The 23,164-nt window shown below is 45.2% G+C and overlaps 1 protein-coding gene across 1 annotated transcript in view; it reads right to left on the reverse strand.

Annotated features, from left to right (window-relative positions):
• The window catches only part of MYO5B (myosin VB), a 1,014,515-nt gene that overhangs the window by 421,803 nt on the left and 569,548 nt on the right, over positions 1 to 23,164 (reverse strand). The window contains exon 8 of the mRNA XM_078674793.1: positions 4,759 to 4,866. Coding sequence (XP_078530919.1) covers positions 4,759 to 4,866 — 108 coding nt within the window. The remainder of the gene's footprint in view (positions 1 to 4,758; positions 4,867 to 23,164) is intronic.

The following is a 23,164-nucleotide window of genomic DNA, read 5'->3' on the forward strand; positions in this document are numbered from 1 at the left end:
TAGAGGAGGTTACCATCTACTATATGTTGAGTGGGCGAGGGAGGCTGGTCTAATGAAAAGAGTGGAGCCCATTTCTGCTCTTCTCCTATTACCACTCGTGGCTGTGAGGTCAACGAGGAAGCAATTTTAAATTGTTCTGTCTGTGGGCGGTTTGTGAGTCATAGTTGGCTGGCTTTAGATATGAGTAGGACTGAGGATGTTCTACAATCAAGTACCCTGCTGTGCTTCCAGGAATCTGCCCCTCTCTTCCAACCTCTTGAATAAAAGCCGCTGAATTAGGTGGCAGACGGTCATCAGTGGTTTCTAGCAAGGGTGCCATGTGGAGCCATTTAATGCAGCCAATCAGGGCTTTTGCTCCAGTAGACTTTATGGATGGTGCATACAAACTTGAATCTGATCTTCCCTTCTACTGGAAACCAGTGGAGAGCTTTGATGGAGGACATGAGACAAAAGAATGGTGAGACCCTGTCTGTTGTTTCACTGCTAGGTTTGACTTTTCTAAAGTGTGTATGAACATGAGGTGGAGCATGTAACTGGTGGTATGTGATGAGCCACCAACCACCAGAATGAATTCTGCTAGGCCCCATATAATACTGAGCAGGTTTGCTTCAGGTTTTGCCTCATGCTTTGTCCACTTTTAAGTTATATTAGAACATTTGAATGTTGGGAGCTCCATTGAAAACACTGCAGTGCTCCAGGCTTCCAACGGACAGTAGAAGCCCAGAGCTCCAACATTCCAAAGCTGTTGCTGTAAACAAAGCCCTCACAGAGCCTGAGAGGATTTCAACCTCCTCGGGCTCCGTGAGGCCTTTGTTTTATTTGTTAGAACATACTGCCCTCTAGTCGCAGAATGTTCTAATAGCCTTACAGCCCTCCGTAGCTGAGCTATGTCAGCATTAAAGTCCTGCTCTGTGGTTAAAGGCCCTCGCCTTCAGCTCGGGCCTTTAACGCTGGAGCAGGCCTTTAATGGCTGGTCTAGTCCACTACAGCGGGCTATAAGGCTATATTACATAATTGTATTCCCCCATGGCTAGGATTTAGATAGCTTTGGTCATTAGATTTAGTTTCATTTCGAGCACACCTCCTAGGAAATTAGGGCGTGCCCAGGGAGGTGGTAAGAATATGTTATAATCACATAAATATTGGGGTTGGTGGAGCAATGGGCAGTAATGCATTCGAACAAGGAGTAAGTTATAATAGGGAAGTTAGTGCAGGACAAATCACTCCATCTCTCGTGCCCGCTCTATTCCTAAAGATAATTTTGTGACTGGATGGAAAAGATCGTAGAGAGCAGTAGTGCAGTTACCTCTGAACAATGTTTCAGGAAATGACACGTGGTATCGGTAAGGAGCTTGTTGTTGTCGATCGTGTGTTTCAAGGCTGAGAAAGTGCTCACAAGACCCAATTTTATAGAAGTGTTGGGTTCATCTAGTGGCTTGGGCCCCTATGACACACTGGGATTTGCAAAATTGGGTAACTTTTTTAGGAATCCGGTTTGCTACTGGCTGGAGTTCACTTTTAGTTTAGAGTCCGGGCCTATTTTTTGTTCCAGGTCAACCCTGACTCAGAATAAAGTGCATTTTCTATCCTGTGCCAGGTGTGATTAAGCAGATGCCGCATGGTTCTTTTATGTGTAGAAAGGGGCTCTACACATTTGTGTTGCTACTGTTCGAACACTGGCTGCAGGAGCTTGCTTTACTACATCTTGAGGTACCAATGCAATTTACAGAGCACAAATACATTTTTGCATTACAAAATTGTAGAACGATAAAGAACAGACGAAGCCAGGAGTTACTGGTTAGGTTGATACAACAGAACATCAGAGCTTAAATCAGATAGGGCCGGAAGGGCAAGTTGGAAAACAGGGGCCTGAATTCTCAAATCAGCCGCCAGAGGCTACCGTGAGTGGTAGCCTCTGGTTCCTGATTTAAGAATGTCAAAATTGCCGTTAGGAAAAAAAAATCAAACTCCTCGAAATTTAGTTTTTACAGAAATTTGATTAACTTATTTTTTTTAAACTCGAGATTGCATCTTGCACAAAGACATGAAGTAAGTCGCCGGATAAAAAGAAGTGACACAAGATACCGGCAAATCACATATCACTCTAAAACAGTATTGTCATGGAATTTTGTGAGACAAATTTCACGCACCCTACGTTTCAATGCATGAATTGTTTTAGGGGGAGCTCACACTCAACACTTGGCGACAGGACCCTAAATCGTTCTTTGCTCAAAACTTACATTTTTCATGCAAGTCAAATATAGTGGGATTCCTGAGATAGGAATAGGTAACGCTGAAGACTGTGACGGACCTAATGAGGAGGTCTGGATTGGGCATGGAGTAAGGGTATGGCGGTCAACCTAAAACCACTTGTCAACAACCTGCACAGCTAAAAGAAGTCGTGCCCAAATTTACCTTAAGTGACATCCTCCTATGCATAATATAATGAAGAAAAAGCTAAGTGCAGCAGGGGGAGACCCCCAGCTGCCAAGTGGCTCCATGGTGGGACACCTGCAGTAAGCACAGGGTGCATAGGCGCTGGAAGCAGAGGTGCGGGGTTGCTGCTGCAGCACCCCCACAAATAACCAAGCCTGAGTTCCGAAGGTGAATGAGCAATAAAGATGCTTTAGAACCTCTCCTCAACCCTCACCAACCAAGCACGTAACCGCGGCATCATCCTTGACTCCTTGCTCTCAATGAACCGCCAAATCAACGCCGTCTCATCTTCCTGCTTCCACATGTTCCGCATGCTTCGGAAGATCTTCAAGTGGATCCTCACCGAATCCAGGAGAACGGTCACCCAGGTGCTTGTCAGCAGCTCGACCACGGCAATGCACTCTATGGTGGCGCCACCCAAAAACTGAAAATGAAAATGCAGCACATCCAAAACACCTCTGCCAGTATTATCCTGGGCATCCCCGCCGCAGCCTCATCTCAAGTCACCTGAGAGACTTTCACTGGCTCTCGATCAAGAAACTAATCACCATCAAGCTCCTCACACATACCTACAAAGCCCTTCAAATAACTGGGCCTGCACACCTCAACCACCACCTCTCCTTCTACACACCCAGCAGATATATCCGCTCCACCCAAGTGGCACTGTCCACTGTCCGACGGATCCGCAAGACCTCGGCTGGAAGAAGATCCTTCTCTTACCTCGCCACGAAGACCTGCAACTTCCTGCCTCTGGACCTCAGGCAATCACCATCACGACCTCAATTCAGGAAGGACCTGGCTCTTTGACGGAACTGAAAAACCACCTCCAGCCTCCCCAGTACCTTGAGACCCTAATGGGTGATAAGTTGCGCTTTACAAAAACCCTGATTGCTTGATTTAAATTTTGTGTTTATCTTGTCACATATCCTGTGTATTCAAAAACAGTGTCAAATGTCATGCTATGTCCTCTGACAAAGTTCTGCTTATTCGAAAACTGGTGTTTACTTTTATTCCTCTGCAGGGGGTAGATTCGGAAGTGGGGGGTGTTTGGGGAGTTACATCCCCGAAATAAATGTATTTTATGATAAACAGATGGCCACAAGTGTTTTCTTTCGGGTGTGGTGAGGTGTCTGTCACATTTTAGCAGAGATTTTTTACATATACACAAACAAAGATGCACACACACTTTCCCTCTCTGTTTTGAAAGTCTTCAAAAATGTTGGTGATTTTGACAAAATCTTGTGGTTTCTCTTACTTATTAACCAATCTGCATTTCTCTCCCTTTTCATTATCCTCCTGCACCCTCCTTGCCGAAAAATGTATTTTAACATTATATGCCAACATGAATGTTGGAAAATATGAAGCTCACACCCCCAGGCTCACTGACCAAGCTATGTCCCTGTTCCTCTGACTGCAAAGTGAGAGGATGTTGTTAGGGTGACCTATGTGACGATCTTGCTTGTGGTACAGGAAGTGAAAGGAAAGGTTATAGGCTGTCATCTTTTTTGTAACGCACAACATAAATACTTTTAGATGAACTATACACTTATTTCAAAATATATCAGTAATTAGAAAGGAGCAAATTCATTTAAAAACAATTGTAATTCTGAAGAGTGATGGAATCAAAGATTTTAACAGCATTAAAACATATCAAGACACTTGGTGATGGGCATATGATAAAAATTCACTGAAACTGGATTTTCACACATTATCGTTTGTGCACTATATAGTTGTGCAAGGAAACAGCATGTTTATGTAAACTGGTTACCATTTCAATGGAAAATGTGCTGTCTGTAAATAACAGTGCACTATCACACCAGTGCTTCAAAACACACCAGAGGCTGTATGCTGCACTGTAACCACGCTCCTGCTGAATGGGCGTGGCACATTTGCTGTGCTTGTTTTTTTTGTGATGCTTGGATTTTTCACAATCCTTGCGACTTTAGTGATATAACATTGATGACAGCACTCTCACCCTAAACATTGTTCCAGCACTAAGAACAGGGTGTATATTCTTGCAGCATTATAAAGAGAGGAAACCTTCCTGGCCCGCTGACAACAATATTAAATATTAATTTTGAAGCTTGTCTCAGGCAGCCTACGCCAGAGGTGTCCAGCGTGGGTCCAGGACAGCTTGACCCATTCCAGATTTTCAAGATAACAGCTGACTGTGCAAATCAATTGAGATTCATTTTGTACAAATGTATCTTATATGGATATCCTAAAATATATAACAATGGTTCAGCTCTCCTGGACGTACACTGGACACCCCTGCTCTAGGAAAATCAAAAGGCTTGGGACAGGTTTCGAAAAAATTCTTACCCAGCAAAGTGAAGGCTTGACGGGTTTTCTCTAAGTCGTCTGCATCGTCCACTCCCTCGATGACTGTGTTGCCTCCCAGAGTTGTGTACAAATAGTCCTCTGCGCAAGCTGGAAATGGAATGAAAAGTTTATGATCAGGAAAACAAGAAGGCAAATTCAACCACACTTCGAAATTAGTAAACAATGCGATGTATAACACATTAAACGTGTACTTCAATACAGAAAATTCTGCTAGGTTAAAATAAATACTGCCAACATCAATAGATTCCATTTTGCAACTGTGAACAACTAGAATTTTCGCCACAGGAAATCAACAGATGTTCAAAAACCCATATACCTGCAACTGGATCCTATAGATTCCAGGTGTAACTTTTCAACTGGTCTTCTCTTCAAGATCTTACTTTGAAGAAGGGGATCTCCGCCAAAATGTTTACAAAGGCCCGACCAGGAAGGGGCCACAAAAATGCGTAAAAAAATTGTACCTCCACCGAAACTGCCTTAGCGTACAGTGCATATATCAATGGGCCTGCATTGTGCCTGATTGCAATTTGGGTACCTTGGAATGAGGAATAAAAGGAATAGTACTTGTTATTCCCCATTGCGAAGTTTGCAAACTGAACATGTGGGCAATTTGCACCCATGATTTGCGGCAGGTTTCACAATGAAGTATCTCTAGAAAGTATAAAATTAATCCACAAGACAATAAGTAAGCTTTAATGAAATAGACTTAATTTTGGTTGAATTTTACATTTCTCAAGGAACACTTTATCCTACAAATTGTATAGAAAGTTACTTAAATATTCTGACTCTGAAAGTTAACTTTGTCAATTGGAAGAGACTTTGAGAAACTGAGGCTGTCTAGATCCTGAATGCTGAGCATCCCGGGTCAATAAGCCCTGTCTTGTTGAATTTGTTGCTCCTCACTGTGCACTGCAAAGAGGATCTTCCAATCATTGCACTGATGCAAAGTAACATGCATTTCATGAAAAGAGCATCGAGCGTGTGAGCAAAGGATGCCCGGGCTCCATCCTTCTCCAGAGGAGGCCTTCGCGAAAGCGCCTCTTGATTTCCATTGATCGAAAAACCTACGAAGACAAAGGAAATTGCCGCAAATTGACAGGGGCTGAGAGCATTGATCGGCCTCGACAGATGAGCCGGACTTTCTTATTATCCATTTGTCAGTCTCATGTCAGCCAATACCACATTAACATGACACACGCAAAGTGACAGCGAAAGCACGTGGGCCATGGACAAAAATGGGCTGCACAGCAGGCTTAGAACCAAAGGTGGCACTTGTGGTGTGAACACGTTCAACATAATGATTCACAGTTGTAAAGCAGTAATACAAATATAAAAGGACCTCTTGAAAGGTGTTGTTTTATTTTAAGATGGAACATACAATTAGTACCGAATTATTTGTTCTAGGTGTGTTTTCCACATCATTGTGACTGGCAGCATATCCCCTATCATGCAGCATCTACGGTTAGTTTTCGATAAAAAACGTCTTTGTAGCTGAAACTGGAAAAAACTTTCTAAGAATGACGCATACGGCATTCGATGCAACTCCTGGCATTTTGCAAAAGCTAACGTTGTGGAGTAGTGTGGCTCACTGGTTAGAGGCGGCAGGCCTGAGAGCAGAAGTCAGCCTGGGACCAGGGTTCAATTCCCGACGCGGCAGAGTCGTGGACCTTGGTCAGCGGACTCGATAATTCTCGCTTCGGTGCTTACTCTAATCAGGGGTTCCACTCGTTCCACTCGGCAACTCTGGGCATTAGCTTGCCTAATCTCCACAACGGCCCCACCAATTCCGGGGATGCCTGGCCTGCCTTGGGGACTCCCAGCAAGGGACCATCCCACAGGGAAAGCCCCAGAGTTATACAGCGCCGGGACGCCCCGTTGCTGGGGCAGCTGTGCGCTTTACAAGTATACTACATTTACATCATTTACATTTAACTGGTCACTTTTCAGTGCTCAGGTTGAAAAGTGTGCTATATTGGATTGTAAACCTCAATGAATGATTAGGGGATGTGCTTTTGTCTACTGCAGTAAAACAAATATACTACATTTTTTAATAGGGTAAAGAAAATTATTCATTCTTTGCCATGAAAATGTTTTTCACTGTTCAAATAATCAAATTCACACATTTCAAAATGATGAAAGATTGATTAAAGACACAACACTCATTTGATTAAAAAAAGCAAAAGAACCAATAACCTATCACCTTGGATATAATGGATGTGTATAGTTCTTCCAGGTCTTAATTTGTAAAAAAAAAAAAAAATGCCAGGGCCCTTGTCAAGAGTTCACTGCAACTTGCAACACCCAGTGCCCGTGCCAGCACAGTCAGTGACGACACCAACACGCCTACTATCCCTCACACTCCTACAAGTGTGCCAATTTAGGCTATTCCAAGCGCTCAGAATGGGTTGGCCGGCTGGTATAAGTCATTTTTAGGTCGAGCCTAGAACAGCGCATGCGCTGCATGCTCGACTTTAGTAAGGGGCTTTTCAAAGTGCTACCCGCCGGCCACCAGCTTGCGTTTACGTGCACAAGCACGCGCGCCTCTAAAAATATCCCCGACATCAGCATACTCATAACACAGGGGCTCGTTTGGATGAAACACTGTGGACCACAGAACTTTATTTACAAAATCATGTGATTTAATATAACCACGCATAAAATTTTTACAAATAAATTGTCATTTGACGTGGGAACAAAAAACAAGTGCATTTAAAATGACTTAGGGTGCCTGAGGTACATCCAATTTCTCCAAAATATAATTCCACGAAGCAGCTGTGAACTCCTAGTAGTGCTGCGAGTCTGGAGCACCCTCCAACGGTTATTCTCCATAGTTACCTATGCATAGCATTTTTTTCAGGATGAGGGCCGTAAACGGGCGAACAATGTCCGATAAGATGGGGGTCGACACTTTTAACAACGGCCTAAGGTCTAGCCATATTGATTATGTGCTAGTAAGTTTATCATTGTGGTAGTTTTTAAGGAATATGGTCGTTATTACTCGAGCTGAAAGCGATCATAACCCACTTGTCGTCACAATGGCTGGGCTGTTTGAAGAAGTTTCATCCACTAGGGTTGATCTAGGGGCAAGTGATTTGGCACTAACTAATGACACTCACCATATGAAATGGAGAAACGTTTCAGATTCTCCAGAAATATTGCTAGCCATAAATAATGAGGTAGACAGGGTATTAGAGGTTTGGGGAACTACTGAGGAAAGCCAGATCTCGTTGTCCCATGTTACAGAGACGCACACCATGCTCTTTGTGGGACTAAAGGTATTTTTCTGTAAACCTGCAAATATTAAGAAAGACAGGAACAAGAAAGGCGAAGGGTGGTTTAACGATAAATGTCGCCACTCACATAGGGCATTGGGGATGGCCTTAGGTGCTGGGGACTTAGTAAGAGTTAGGAGGGCGCGGGACTCCTATAGAAAGGCAGTTAAAGAAGCTAAAAAACTCTGGGACCAGGCAAGATGGCAGGAGCTCAATGAAGCATGTGTGTCTCGAAATTCAAAAGTATTTTGGGATATGTATAAGTGGGACGGGGGGGTGCCCAGAACCCCGGCAGAATAATGTTGCCCATCATCTATGGGTTGAATACTTCAAAACCCAGTATGATTCCTTGGAGGATAAACATAAACCGATCTATTCAATTATACTTTTTTTACTAGTGGGATATTCACACTAGTGAATGTGGGCAGGGCGTTAGATACTATTACACCAGGACGTGCTCCTGGTATGGATAGCATCCCTGCGGATGTATTTTTAAATCATAAGGATTCATGACATTTAGCAAACGCAATTGCCTGTGGTGCCCCAATCCCGGCTTCCTGGAAAGGGGCGGAGATAATTCCAGTATTCAAGAAGGGTGACAAATCTGTAGCATCCAATTACAGGCCAATTAGCCTTACAGATTCCATTCAAAAGATTATGGGTAGACTGATCTTGCAAAAAATACAGTCATGGATGGAAGATGAGCAAATACCCCACTGCAGGCGGGATTTTGACCGCTCACAAGCACCATTGATCAGGTCTTCCGTTTTATCAATATCTATTGGAAGACAGTTGTCTTGGGGAAAGGGGCTTTGTATGCGGTATTTGTGGATTTGAAGGCAGCCTTTGATCTAGTGCCACATTGCAGACTGTGGAGTGTCTTAAGTGAGATGGGGATGACCTCTGAACTGTTATCCTTGATCGTCCGCTTACATGAGGGTAACCATGCACGGGTTCGGTGGGGGGCCAGGGGAGAGGTTACTGAGTCCTTTGCCATGAACAGAGGAGTGCACCAGGGATGCGTGCTCGCACCTACCCTGTTCTCACTCTTCGTAAACGGGGTGGCCGATTTCCTCTCGGTGGTCCCTTCCGACGCCCCTATGCTGGCGGAAGAACATATACCTATCCTCATATTCGCGGACGATACCTTGATTATCTCCAAAACCCCCAGGGGTCTGCAAAAAGCCTCAAGTAGGTTTGAGGATTTTTGTTCCATCCGGGGCCTTGTAATCAATACGAAAAAGACAAAGTTCATGTCTTTTAATGAACATAGGTCATTCCGGGGCAAGGTATACTTCAACAATGCTCCCCTTGAAAAAGTCGATGCTTTCACCTACCTGGGAGTTACGTTACAGGCAGATATGGGGTGGTCTAACCAAATCAATGTGTCCACACTAAAGCATAAACAACAGGCCGGGATTCTTTCAGCCAAATTCAAATCCTCCTTCTCCAAACCGATCAGCCCATTGTTGAAGATCTATGGTATGAAAGTTCTAAGCTCCGCTCTTTACGGAGCTGAGCTATGGGGATTTACGAATCTATCCACCCTATCTGCAGCTGAAAACTCATTTTTGCGAAAGGTTTCTAGTGTTCCAAAAAGTACACTGATGCGCCCATTGCTGCTGGACCTAGGTAGGAAAGCAGTAATGGACTTGGCAACACTCCGCCCCCTTCTATATTGGGGAAGATTGTGGTGTACGGCTGAACTTTCGCATTATGCCAAGGGTCTCAAAGATGTAATGGATGCAGATCGTTTTCATAAGGTTAAATGGTTGAGAGAGATCAGGTCGTTGCCGGTGAACCAGGGTCTGAGTGAACTATGGGATGATCCTCTTAATGCTCCTTTTCCCTCAAAGAAGATTCTGAAGGAGATGTACTGGGTTTTGATAATGGTTTCAGTATGTTCTAGTGGTTCAGAAAAGCATTTGACAGGCCGGTTTCTGGAATTTAAGGCAAGGCCTGCATTAGAACAGTTCTGGGATGCCATCGAGAAACCATTTGACAGGAAGTTGTATTTCCAGCTGAGGGTTGGTACCCTTCCTGTTAGAACATTTACCAGCAAATGGATAGGGGCCACCGAGAATGCATGTCCAGGGTGCCAAGATAGACAAGAAACTATCAGTCATCTGTTGTTTTTTTGCCTTGTATACAAGAAACCTTGTGCTATGTGGGTTATACCCATTTGCAAGCTATTAGGCTTTAGAAGGCATGAAGATGCGTTGAGAGTCCTTACTACGGATCCAAAGCTACCAATAGCAATTGCAATAGCCAAATTCTTGGGTTGGGCCTGGTCTATTCGATCTAGGGCATTTCCCTAGGACCATTTAAATGATTATTATCTTTAAAGTTACCCTGTATTACTTGTAATGAACTGGAGTTATGAATTACTGGGGCTCAATGTTGATTTTTTAGACTTGTATATTTTAAAAAAAACTATATGTCTTTTAGATCTATTTTATTCGACAGCCTACTAATGTTTAATATTTTCTTTAAATGTTTTTAGGACTGGAATATTTATGCATTTTAAAGTGTATGTTGTAACGTTTATGTTGTGCTTTTATGACACATCTGTCGAATAAAGCTATTTGAATTGAATTGACTGCCTAGGAGGATGACAGAATGAAGTGGCAAAGGATGGGTTTGAAGAAATTCATGGGCATGGGAAAGTACTTTGCGGAGGAAACAGGGCCATACTGCCATGGAGGTATTTCATGCATTGATTCCATCTCCACTCCTCATTCATTCATACGGGTCCTTTGGAATTTTTTATTCCACGAGTGCCAAATACTTCATTGTACACTGAATGTCCAGAATGTCAAAGGCACGGATAAAACAGATGCACAGTAGTTCACGTTCATAAGGCACACTTGTCACATATCAGGGCACACAGAATTCAGTGCCTCAGTCATTGAACTGTACAAAAGATACTCTTGGGTTTTAGCACTGATTAGAAGTGTGCGGATAAAATAACATTCCTGTACAACGGCTTGTCTGCACAGTGATCTGAATGTTTAGTACTGAAGTTATTACTGAACCCCCGCACACCAATTTCCCCTGATGAATTTCAGAAACTTTACTCAGTGTAAAATATCCAGTACATTCCAATATATGCAGAGTTAGAAGCGGAAGTGTGTGCATGCAAATCATCTTTTTCCAAAGAAAGGTTTGAATAGTTTTTTTTTAAACTACTCCCATTAACTACCACATCCCACGGTGTCAGGATTGTTCAGGCGTGGTAATTAGCCGTCTCTTTCCTGTAACACTTATAATCAGATTTACATTCTCAAATATATTGTAATTCAAATTATCCTATTTAAATAGAATCATCTGCTTTTCCAAAAAAAACATAAAGCATTTATCAACGACGAAAACCGTGTTGAAAATGTAATGTTTTTACCATTGGCCAACAACATTACTGCAAAGCAAATTATGGGGGTGTTCAGCAAAATACACAAAGAGCCCCTTAGCTTCAATAAATAAAGCAATCAGGGGTATGTAGAGCACGGCTACTCACCCGTGAGGGCCTTAAAGCGCTGGGGGAGGGGGGGGGCTGATCCGTCTGGGTGTGAAGGTTCAGTCGAAGAGCCAGCTTCCAACACAACTTCCACATTTCGCTTCTCAGAAAATACTTTGTGTGCTCATGACAGTGCAGCTCTAGTCTGCTCCTCTCTCCCATTTTATATCATAGGTGATCGCCCATCTTTCTGCTCCACAGCCCCAGTGCATCCAGAGGAGGGCAGCCAGAGAACACCCGTGTGGCTCAATGGTTAGAGCGGCAGACCCTGATGCAGAAGTCTAGCCCGGGACCAGGGTTCGATTTCCGCCTCGGCGGGTCATGGGCTCAATTTCCTCGGACCTGATAATTCTCGCCTCGGTGCCTATTCTAACCATGGGTCCCACGCTGCGACTCTGGGCAATAGCTTGCTCAATCTCCACAACGGCCCCAACAGCGCTGGGATGCCTGGCTTCACCCTGGGGGTGCCCAGGAGTGGACATTTCACAGGGAAAAGCCAGGAAGGGTTCCACAGCGGTATGCGTACAGCGCCAGGGCACCCCAGTTGGGGTAAAAGTGTGCTTTACAAGTACAAATTTCATTCATTTCACACCTCAGCATCTGTGATCCTTCTCAAGCTCAACATCACCCAGCATCACTCACTTGTAGGGGGCTCTGGGCATTGCACAGACATCAATCCACAGCACTGGGGCAATCATCTTACCACATAAACTGTGCACCCACCACACGAGAAAGATACTGAGATCTAGTCCTGCCCCACTTTTGAACATTCTCAGGATCACAATGTCCTAAATGGGTGGCACCTCTTTGCAGTGCATGCAGCCGAGCTCTGGAACGCTATCCCATCAAGAACAAAATGCCTTCAGAACCACCGGTACAGACCTGGTTGCATCCAAACACCTGGCACACCCTCCAGCCAAGATCTCCCCTCCACACAGGCTCCTCACGCAATAATCCATCAACTGAGATGAAAAAATAGTGGCATGTATGTCCAAGCATGTCTCTACTCACATTATGCCCCTTCCAGGATCTCTGCCCCATATGACACGTTTTGTCTCTCAGATTACTAATCTGGAAACACAGTTAACCTTGTCAAAACCTTTGTTGATAGTTCCCTCTATAGACGAGAGGTGCAAGAATAGTGTTTGTGGAGCACCACCAGGCGCGTAGAAGGATGCCATGGGCCCTGGAGCAAGCAAGGACAATAGCCACGTTGGCCACTGTTGGGGTAGTAAAATACAGAATTGTCAGGGTTCAATGGGCCCCTGAGGGCTCTGTGCCCTGCTGCCACTGCATCTGCTGCATACAATCTGTGCTCAGAGCCCTACTCTGAATGGCAAACTTTTAAGGTTAGGGATAATCTCTCACAAAGAACGTGATCTTCTCCCAGGATGAGCAGCAAACCACAGGTGATTTGGTGTCCAGTTTGATTGCAGTGCTTCATGAAGCCGCATGCACATCTGGTTTTGGTCGTTTTGAACATTGCTAGAATATCAGATGCAACGTTCTCACACATACACAGAACAAGCGCCATGATCAGGTCTGCAAGTTACCCTCAGACACAAAAAAGACAATGCCAACAGCAGCAGTGCAAGCTTACCCCAGACACAGAACAAGTACAGGCTAGCAGCATCGGTTGAAGCCCCTGTGACACACACAACAGGCACAGACAACACAGACTTCTGTCACAGAATGCAGCAGCAGTGCAAAGAGGGCTCAGGTGTGCATGTAAATGTGTGAATATGGCTAATGCCTTTATGCGCACAACCAGTTGGAGGATTTTTTTTTCCGACCCACCACCCTTGCTTATTATTGAACTCTGAAACCTAAGGACTTCAGAAACGTGCTTACTTTTGATTAAGACATTAATCCAGTGTATACATCAGATTATTGTAATGCTCTTTTGGTCACTGGTTCTACTAACTTTATGTTAGGTTTGTGCTGGCAAATGCCAGCCACCCACCTCAGAATTCAGTATGGATCCTTATTATGCGCAATGGGTCAGGCCACACCGGGTTTGGCTTACATTTCCCTTGCTTGAGAAAAGAACCGCCTCTTGCCGCTCCCGCTTCGCGGGAGCCGCTGCGCCAGGACACGAGTGATGACGCTGCCACGAGAGAGACTGCATGTCCCAGGGGGCCATTGTTGCTGCCCGCACCTGAGCCTGCTCCCACTGATTTCGGAGCCTTCATCACCTCTTGCCGCTCCCGCTTTGCCGGAGTCGCTGCGCCAGGACACGAGTGAGGACGCAGCCACGAGAGGGACTGCATGTCCCAGGGGGCCATTGTTGCTGCCCGCACCTGAGCCTGCTCCCACTGATTTCGGAGCCTTCATCACCTCTTGCCGCTCCCGCTTTGCCGGAGTCGCTGCGCCAGGACACGAGTGAGGACGCAGCCACGAGAGGGACTGCATGTCCCAGGGGGCCATTGTTGCTGCCCGCACCTGAGCCTTCTTCCGCTGATTTCGGAGCCTTCATCACCTCTTGCCACTCCCGCTTCGCGGGAGCCGCTGCGCCAGGACACGAGTAAGGACGCTGCCACGAGAGGGACTGCATGTCCCAGGGGGCCATTGTTGCTGCCCGCACCTGAGCCTGCTCCAGCTGATATTTAAATCACCACTAACTCCGCTACGTGGAACGCGTGCACGCGCGGGCCGGGTGAAGCCCGGGCCAAGGGCGGGCCCTTTTGAGCCCGTTCGAGACAGTGAGAGGCTGGGCTGGGCCCCCCTTCTGAGGTGCTGGATTTTAATGGTGGTCGTGCTCTCTCAGTAAGTGACCCCTAAGATTAGCACTTGGGCCCACGGTAATAACCTCTGCCCCCAATAGGGGCAACAAAACTGATTAAGCATGACAGCACGGGAGGGAAGAGGGAGGAAAGGAGCGGGATTTGGGTACGTTGCGAGAACCCTTGATCAGTTCATAATGAGGGCCAGTTCCGTGCTTGAACACAAGATTGCTATCACAGAACAACGCCTTTCCACGGACCCGGTGTTTTCAAAACGATCATCTCTGGGGGCATAATCAATGTGCGTTCCCTGGAAAGACCCTGCCAGTTGGGCATTGCAAGGGGGCCAAGATCCCTATACCTAGGACAATTAATACATTTAATAGACATGAGTACACAGTACTAAGGTTGTATTTTATATTTACATACCAAAGTTACCCCCTGCTCTCTATCGCAGTGAGGTATAGATCCTCTAATGTCTTGTTGTCCCTGCTAGATCTACTGTTCCAAAAGAGTTACTCCGTTCTCAACTCAAGTAGTGTCCAGGACAATGTCCAACCAATGTCTGCCTTCTTTAATGGCAGTACATATATCCACACTCAACCACATGTGCACAAACCTTAAGGAAAAAAAATGAGTGGTGGAGCGGAAGGCACCTCACGGGCGAACAACCCTCGGGGATGTTGGCTGATGTTACCAACTCACTGCCCCTTTCTCATCATCGGTTGCCTTCCAGTCCCAAAAGAAAACAAACTGGGTACAACACATAAAATGAAATGCGTGTAAAGGTGCTAAATAAAGAGTTGTGTAACATTAACTCATAAGGGACAGAGTGACATAAAATCAACAGACACACCCACTCAATTACTTTATTCTTCGTTTTAGTGTGAACTGTTAAATTAAAAAAGGAGGTTGGTAGCTTAGTATCGCCTACCAGTACCTGATACCGACATGTTTCACTGCCCCAATAATTTCGGCAGATTCATCAGGGTATTTCAACACTCGGTCACTGCACCAACTTTTGGAACATCCTTTCTGGACACTGTTGAGTCGAGACACAGATAAAAACCAGAGACACACCCAGTGATCAATACACATTCTTAGGTTTCCACAATTGAATAATGGTTGCAAATATCCTTATATTTATATAATTATATATTTACCCCAGGCCAGCATGGGCAGCTCATACCGGCTGGCCAAATCACACTTCGATTCGTTTAAAACCGATTGAGATATCAATCTATGGGGAGTGAAGAAAGGTATTATGAAACACCCAGCATTTCCGGAATATGGAAACAGCGCTGCTGAGCAAGGAAGCAAGATGGATATACAGAGAACGCAGTGACATGGTAGGCCTGAACGAAATTCTTGAGTGGAATCGAGTGAAATAGTCCTTTAAGGGCCATATAGCTGCATGAAGAATTTAGGATAATCTTCCTCCCCACTCATGTTGTGTAAATTTTTTGTATGTGCTCCTTGTTGTCCAACCAGTAATTATATGGGCCGTTGATTGTGCCCGGAAGTCCGTCTGGGGGACTGTGGGACCTGTACGGTACTGTACCACGCTATATGACTAAGAGAGAGATTGGGATAACAGTCGGTCTTGATGAGTGAAGCCTTGTCCCATGGCGAATCCATACCCGGTACCCCAGGAGTCTGAGTTATAGTATCTCAATCATACCCATTGGGTCAATACACCTTGCCCGGTGGTGATTGGTTGTAAATACGTCAATGCATTTGCATATACACGACTGTCAGGGTTGCATTATCTTGCCCTGTTCACTGGTAAGTGAGCTTAGGTGTGAGCACTGTGTATCGATTACTCTAGGTCTGCCGCGGGAGTATTTGAATCCAGTGGCATACTGAATGCCTTCTAATATCTTACCACCTCACGCATTATATTGTACATTTCCCCACTCCAAGACGGCGCCACAAAAACGTGACCTAATCTTAGAAATCTATCTGAAGTGTTCACTGGCATTTAGATCACGGGCACACATATACATACAACTACAACCTCTTTCGTTACTCCTTACATTAAATAACAGTCTGGCCCATGGGGGGGCCGAAAATGGCACTAGGTCGACTAATTGTAAACTCCAGACAATGAATTAAGTCGTCCTCCGGCACCGGTCCAAGATGGCGCTCCCGTTCCAACTAGGAACGTCTCCTTGTGCGCAGGCGCGATATACCACGTGACCAGACGCCGCAGACAAGCTTTAAAAACAAACGCCAGCGAGAGCGCGGTGTTCCTGGGATGATAGAAGGTCCTGGTTCCGTACTGTACGGTGAGGAGTGGGGGGCTTAGACGGATACATGAAGTTTGGAGTTGTAATCAGGCGGTCACACTAAGTGATGTAGGAATGAGTGATTGCTAAAGAAATTGAGCGGTGTGTACTACGTTCGGGTGTCCGCTGCACCACACATTGGAAAGGGAACTATGAGAACATTATGCATTAGGCTTTGGGAGTCTTGAACTCGCCCGTTTCTGCTCTGGGATATTACCCGGTGTTGTTTGCCATGGGCCCCTAGTTCTTAACACGTTTGAATACTTGTGCATAAAAAAACCATAGAAATCAGCGCTGCTGTGCAATTCCGCTTTACAAATGCTGGGTGTTTCATAATACCTTTCTTCACTCCCCATAGATTGATATCTCAATCGGTTTTAAACGAATCGAAGTGTGATTTGGCCAGCCGGTATGAGCTGCCCATGCTGGCCTGGGGTAAATATATAATTATATAAATATAAGGATATTTGCAACCATTATTCAATTGTGGAAACCTAAGAATGTGTATTGATCACTGGGTGTGTCTCTGGTTTTTATCTGTGTCTCGACTCAACAGTGTCCAGAAAGGATGTTCCAAAAGTTGGTGCAGTGACCGAGTGTTGAAATACCCTGATGAATCTGCCGAAATTATTGGAGCAGTGAAACATGTCGGTATCAGGTACTGGTAGGCGATACTAAGCTACCAACCTCCTTTTTTAATTCAACAGTTCACACTAAAACGAAGAATAAAGTAATTGAGTGGGTGTGTCTGTTGATTTTATGTCACTCTGTCCCTTATGAGTTAATGTTACACAACTCTTTATTTAGCACCTTTACACGCATTTCATTTTATGTGTTGTACCCAGTTTGTTTTCTTTTGGGACTGGAAGGCAACCGATGATGAGGAAGGGGCAGTGAGTTGGTAACATCAGCCAACATCCCCCAGGGTTGTTCGCCCGTGAGGTGCCTTCCGCTCCACCACACATTTTTTTCCTTAAGGTTTGTGCACATGTGGTTGAGTGTGGATATATGTACTGCCATTAAAGAAGGCAGACATTGGTTGGACATTGTCCTGGACACTACTTGAGTTGAGAACGGAGTAACTCTTTTGGAACAGTAGATCTAGCAGGGACAACAAGACATTAGAGGATCTATACCTCACTGCGATAGAGAGCAGGGGGTAACTTTGGTATGTAAATATAAAATACAACCTTAGTACTGTGTACTCATGTCTATTAAATGTATTAATTGTTCTAGGTATAGGGATCTTGGTGTTTATTGATTGCTTAGAGTGGAGGGCGATCCCTTACATACCTTTCCATATCCCTCTTGGCTCCTTCTTGCTATTGCATTGCAAGGGGGCCCCAGTCGGAGACTGTGAGTTTGTATCAAACCCCGATATTAATTAGTAATGAAGGAGATCCCTTGAACCCCCCCTCACTGCCAGGAAGGACACTGCCAGAGACAATAAAGAACACGGTTATGTGTGTGGCAGAAGTCCACAAAGAGGTTACTCAATCCATGGATTTTACAGAGGGTGGAGATGGCAAGAGAAAAAGAGGAGGCACACGTGGAGGCATACAGCAAAAGGGAAAGAAATCTAAGACCTCTAAATCTAATAAACAGAGGGATTTGCCACATCCAGATACTTCAATTATTGAAGTCTCACAAGACATTGTGCCCGCAGTAATTGCCCCTAGTACGGATGTTATTGGGATTGGCCCAGGGGAGCTGGAGGAAGCGCACTGGCAGAGAATAGGTGCCCTTTTTTTAATCGTCCCTGGAGCCACTAATGGAAAGACTCGCAGTAATTGAAAATAGACTGGAGAAAATGGAGGGACTGATAATGACCACCCTGGGAGGCATTGAGAATAAAGTATCAAATTGCGGCCATGTAAATGAGCCAGCGAGGGAGGGTGGAAGGGATCCAGCTGCTTGCCCTGGTATCAGGGTAGCATCAACTACAGGCCCGGTCTCCCAACCGTTAGGCCCAGACATCTCAAGGGGAAGAATAGCGAGTGGAGGCAATGTAGTCCCCCTAGATCTATATGGAGTAAGCCACAGTCATGAAAGGGCTAGAGACAAGAATGAGGCAACGAACCCGTGCTCCCACTTAGACCTACCCCCTGCTTTTACACCATATGTTATAGTCCTGACTGGTGTCCCTGAACTGGAAGATGGTAAAACTGAAACCCATGATCAACTAAAAAATAAGATAACCCACTGGCTAAACAAAAATAGGCCATTGCCCCAGGATGTAAAGTGTAAAATCCTTTTTGTTAGGAGAGTCAGTTGGGTAGGAGCCAGGACAAAAAACATAGCAGGTAAGCATGGGCTGAAAATTCGTTCCGCTCGCGGAATTTGTGGATTTTTGGCAATTTCGCAAACCGTGAATCGCGCGAAATTTCCAAATTATCTGCAATTCGCAAGTTTGCGATTTTTTTTTGCTTGTTTGCACTTCAAAAATACAATCTCGTGCGCGCTGCAATGACTTACCTTGATTCTGAGTTTGCCGAGTTGTTTTCCTCCCGCGAACAAGATGACCGTGCCCAAAAATGACCGCCTGGGTAATTTCGCGGTAGCCGCTCTGAAAAAAAAGCCAGCGAACACGCCAAAATAAAAAATCCGCAAGTTCACACAAATTCACGGATTTTGCGGACCGCGAATTCGCTTTGGCGCGAATTTGCGTAACGCAAATTTGCACATTTCGCCTATACTTAATAGCAGGAGACTGTGTTATTATTAATCTCAATGACCCCTGGGTGGTGGATCATGTTTGCTTGGGCCCCTGGACATACTCAGGATCCTCTATCCAGGCCCCGAATTTAAGTTATTTTTATATTCCATCAGACCACACACCCAACTCTGAACAATTTGACGCGCATAGAGCCAGGCTTGGTCAGCCAGGCAGGCAAAGAGGTGGGGTGACAGCGGTGAGGAACGAAGCTTGGCTAGGAGCCCCAGGGGGGGGGGGCAAACACACATGGCCAGCAGGCAGTGCCAATGAGGGAGGGGGGGAGGGCCGGCACTCCATTTATACAACAGATACGTACCACTCCACTGGGGAAGACACCTTAGTGAAGTGGACTGACTGCAGGGGAGAAACCAGGCCAAGACAATGCCCCGAGTGTGGTTCCGCGGAATCGAAAACCACAGGTGGAGGAGCCGGTAGGAGAAGTCACACCAAATAGATACCAGCTTGTCCCCTGTAATATAAGGACTCCCAGAATTGAGGCACCCCAAGGTACCGTTAGAGCAGGCACAGACCCAGGCCCCGAGGTAGACACATTAGGGAGCACCATTGAACTAGCATCCTGGAATGTAGCAGGTTTGTCAGCCAAATTTCAGAATCAGGAGTGGCTGGAATTTTATTAATGAATTCAAAATAATTTGTCTCCAGCAAACCTGGGAGGTAGACCACTCTAATTTTCATCTAGTGGGGTATAAGTCATTTGGGATCCCGGCAAGTAAGTCCATGGCCGGAAGAGCGAGGGGAGGCCTCCTAATATTTGTAGATGTGTGCCTGGAAGGGGGCTGGGTTGATCTAAAATGGAACTCAGAACACATGATAGGCCTCGGGTTTAAAAACAGGTGTCTTAATATAACCCTGGTAAATTTTTATAACTTGGGAGGTTCCAGAGTGAGAGTAAGACGAAAGACTAAAATACCTGAATGAGCACAAGCAGGGCACAATGGCTCCCATGCTTTTAATCGCGGGGGACTTCAACTGCCACCTGTGCCCACATCTATTACCCATTAAACAAGACTGGACCTTCTGTTGTCTAGAGGAGGGACCTCATTTTGAGCACACATTGGAGGGTAGGGAGCTGAGCAGGGTGATGAGCAACCATAGGCTTGATCATACAATGGACCTATTGGTCGCTGATTCTAACAAGTTGGTCACCCCCACTTTTAAAGGAAGGGGATGCAGTTCCTTCATTGATTTTATCCTGGTGTCCCAATTGTTAAAGAAATGGGTACAGGGATTTTCAATAGAATTGAGTGGTTTTATTGACCACAACCCCCTAGCACTGTCCCTACTAGCGTCAAATGTAAGTAGGGCTTTAACGAGAGGGGCCAGTTCAAATTTAGAAAAGATCACTGATCAGGGCAGGTGTCTCAAATAGTCGAGAATCAATGGGGAAAGTTTCTACAGGTCCCTTGCAAAACAGGGTGGACAGCCTTTAGAGAAATGTCTAGACTTATCAACGGAAGGGCCACATTTAGTGGATCTATTTGAAGAAATGGGTCGGCTAATTCATGGCCTTTAAAAAATGACAGGACAGGCCAAATCTAAAAAGGATCCCAGGTGGTTTGACAGCGCATGTTCCTCTGCACAGAGAAAGCTAAGAGCCGCACTAAGAACGAACCCAAGGGACAAACAAAGGGTGGTGCAATGCAGGCTTAACTATAAGCAGACGCTAAAGCGACGGAAGAGGGCCCTCCAAATTCAAACTTGGAAGGATCTAAGAGGAGCTGCTGAAAGGAAAGACATAACTATCTTCTGGAAGATAATTAATAATCCCTGTTTCCAAGATGTAAACAGCCCACAGTTAGGTTCTAATGTTCTCCCGGAACAGTGGGTGGAGCACATTAAAGGGCTCTACAATCGGAGGAACAGTGAGCCACTGTATAATGGTGAGGGGACGGGGAGGTGGAATGTAACACTTGAATTCACCCTAGATGAGACTATCGCAGGTATTATGGGACTCATTAAATACAAGGCACCAGGACTGGATGGTATCCCGCCGGACCTCTTTCTAAGTAAGGTGGACCTGTGGGCCCCAATTCTAACAAGAATATTAAATGCTGCTATAGCCACAGGGCTACCACGTTCTTGGTCAATGGTTACAATAGTGCCCATTTTCAAAAAGGGGAATAGCGATAACCCTCAGTGTTACCGCCCCATTTCTCTTATAGATGTCACTGCTAAAGTCCTGGGATGTGTTGTCTTAAACCGTCTGATGAATTGGGCTGAGGACAAACGGATCATTACTGATGTCTAGTATGGATTTAGGGCCAAAAGATTCACAACAGATCAATGTATAAATGTATATCTCCTGGTGGCTAAATACACCATTGCCAGTAATGAAACGATTTACTTAGCCTTTATGGACCTTACCGCAGCATTTGACTGTGTCAATAGGGAGAAGCTGTGGGTCCAAATGAGTAATCTAGGGGCAGATCAGGATCTTATAAAAATCTTAAAAGCCCTACACTGGAATACCTCGGCTAATGTAAGGTATAATTTAAAGGGCGAATGCACTGAGTCCTTTACCTGCACTAGTGGGATGCGACAGGGGTGCATTTTGGCACCATTCCTGTTCTCCCTTTATATAAACGGCCAAGAACAAGCCCTATTAAGTCTAAATGTGGACTCACCTAGAGAAGGCAGAAGAGCAATCCTTGTCTTGCTCTATGCTGACGACGCGGTATTGCTGGCATGTACTCCACGGGGTCTACAGACATTGATAGACGGCTTTGTGAATTTCATGAATAATTTAGATTTGTCTGCCAACTTGACCAAGTCGTATGTAATGGAAACAGGGCCGAAACCACGGAAGTGCTCTAATTACAGAATAGGCGCACACAAATTAAAGAAGGTGCAGTCCTTCTCGTACATGGGCATTTTAATAGACGGGCATTTAAATTTTAAAGCACTACTGGAAGAGCGTTGTAATAGGTTAGTGTCTAGCACAGGGGCAATTATGAATTTTGGCCGCAGATTGGGCCGCTGGTCCCCGGAGCAAATGATGAATTTATACAACTCCATTTGCTACTCTAAAGTAGCATATGGCGGGGAACTCTGAGGGATTGCCAATTCTGATAAATTGCAGGTGGAGGAGAATAAATACATGAGAAGGCTCCTCAAGGTCCCACAGGGTGTCCCCTCTTATATTGTTCATGAAGAACTGGGTGGGGCCTTTATAGAGGATAGGCTCCAGGTTAGACCCCTGCTAGCATGGTTAAAGATCTGGGATAACCTGGAGGCAACACTGACAAGGCAAATAATTATGGATTGCCTTGGTAGGGACAAAGGAATGGACATTCCTTGGCTGAAGTATCTTAAGGCTGTTTTGGAAAAAATTGGGTCCAAAGATCTCTTCCCAAACCCGACCGGAAGGGCAGGCTTGGATAAGGAAAGTGTGAAGAAGAGGTTTACTACTTACAAAATTGCCTCTAGAGAAGAGAGGGAATGGGGCAAACAGTCAGTTAAAGCTTACTGGCCTAGTGAAGTCCAATGAAGGAATGGAACCGCACTTAGCCCTCACACCCAGCGCTCATGACAGATTTCTAATGACACGTTTTAGGCTCAACCTTTTATATTATTTATTAGCTGCTCCGGCAGGTTTTTATCAATTTTGCGGAGCAAAAGGGTCCCTGCGGCTGCGATCAACACTCTCCGCAGGACACCCTTCATTTTGTATTATTGTGCCCTTTTTATTCATTGCCAAGGTGCCTTTATTTAATTAGCCTGCTGAAGAAACTCAAATTTAGACATGCCAAGGTCGCTCTTTTATACTTACAAATGGCCCAAGACCCCCGGACCCTGCTCTCTATTACGAGTTTTTTAAGATTAGCACTTAAACTCGGAGAAACGAGAGGATT

The sequence above is a fragment of the Lissotriton helveticus genome, chromosome 2_1, assembly GCF_964261635.1.
Source record: "Lissotriton helveticus chromosome 2_1, aLisHel1.1, whole genome shotgun sequence".
Lineage (NCBI taxonomy): Eukaryota > Metazoa > Chordata > Amphibia > Caudata > Salamandridae > Lissotriton > Lissotriton helveticus.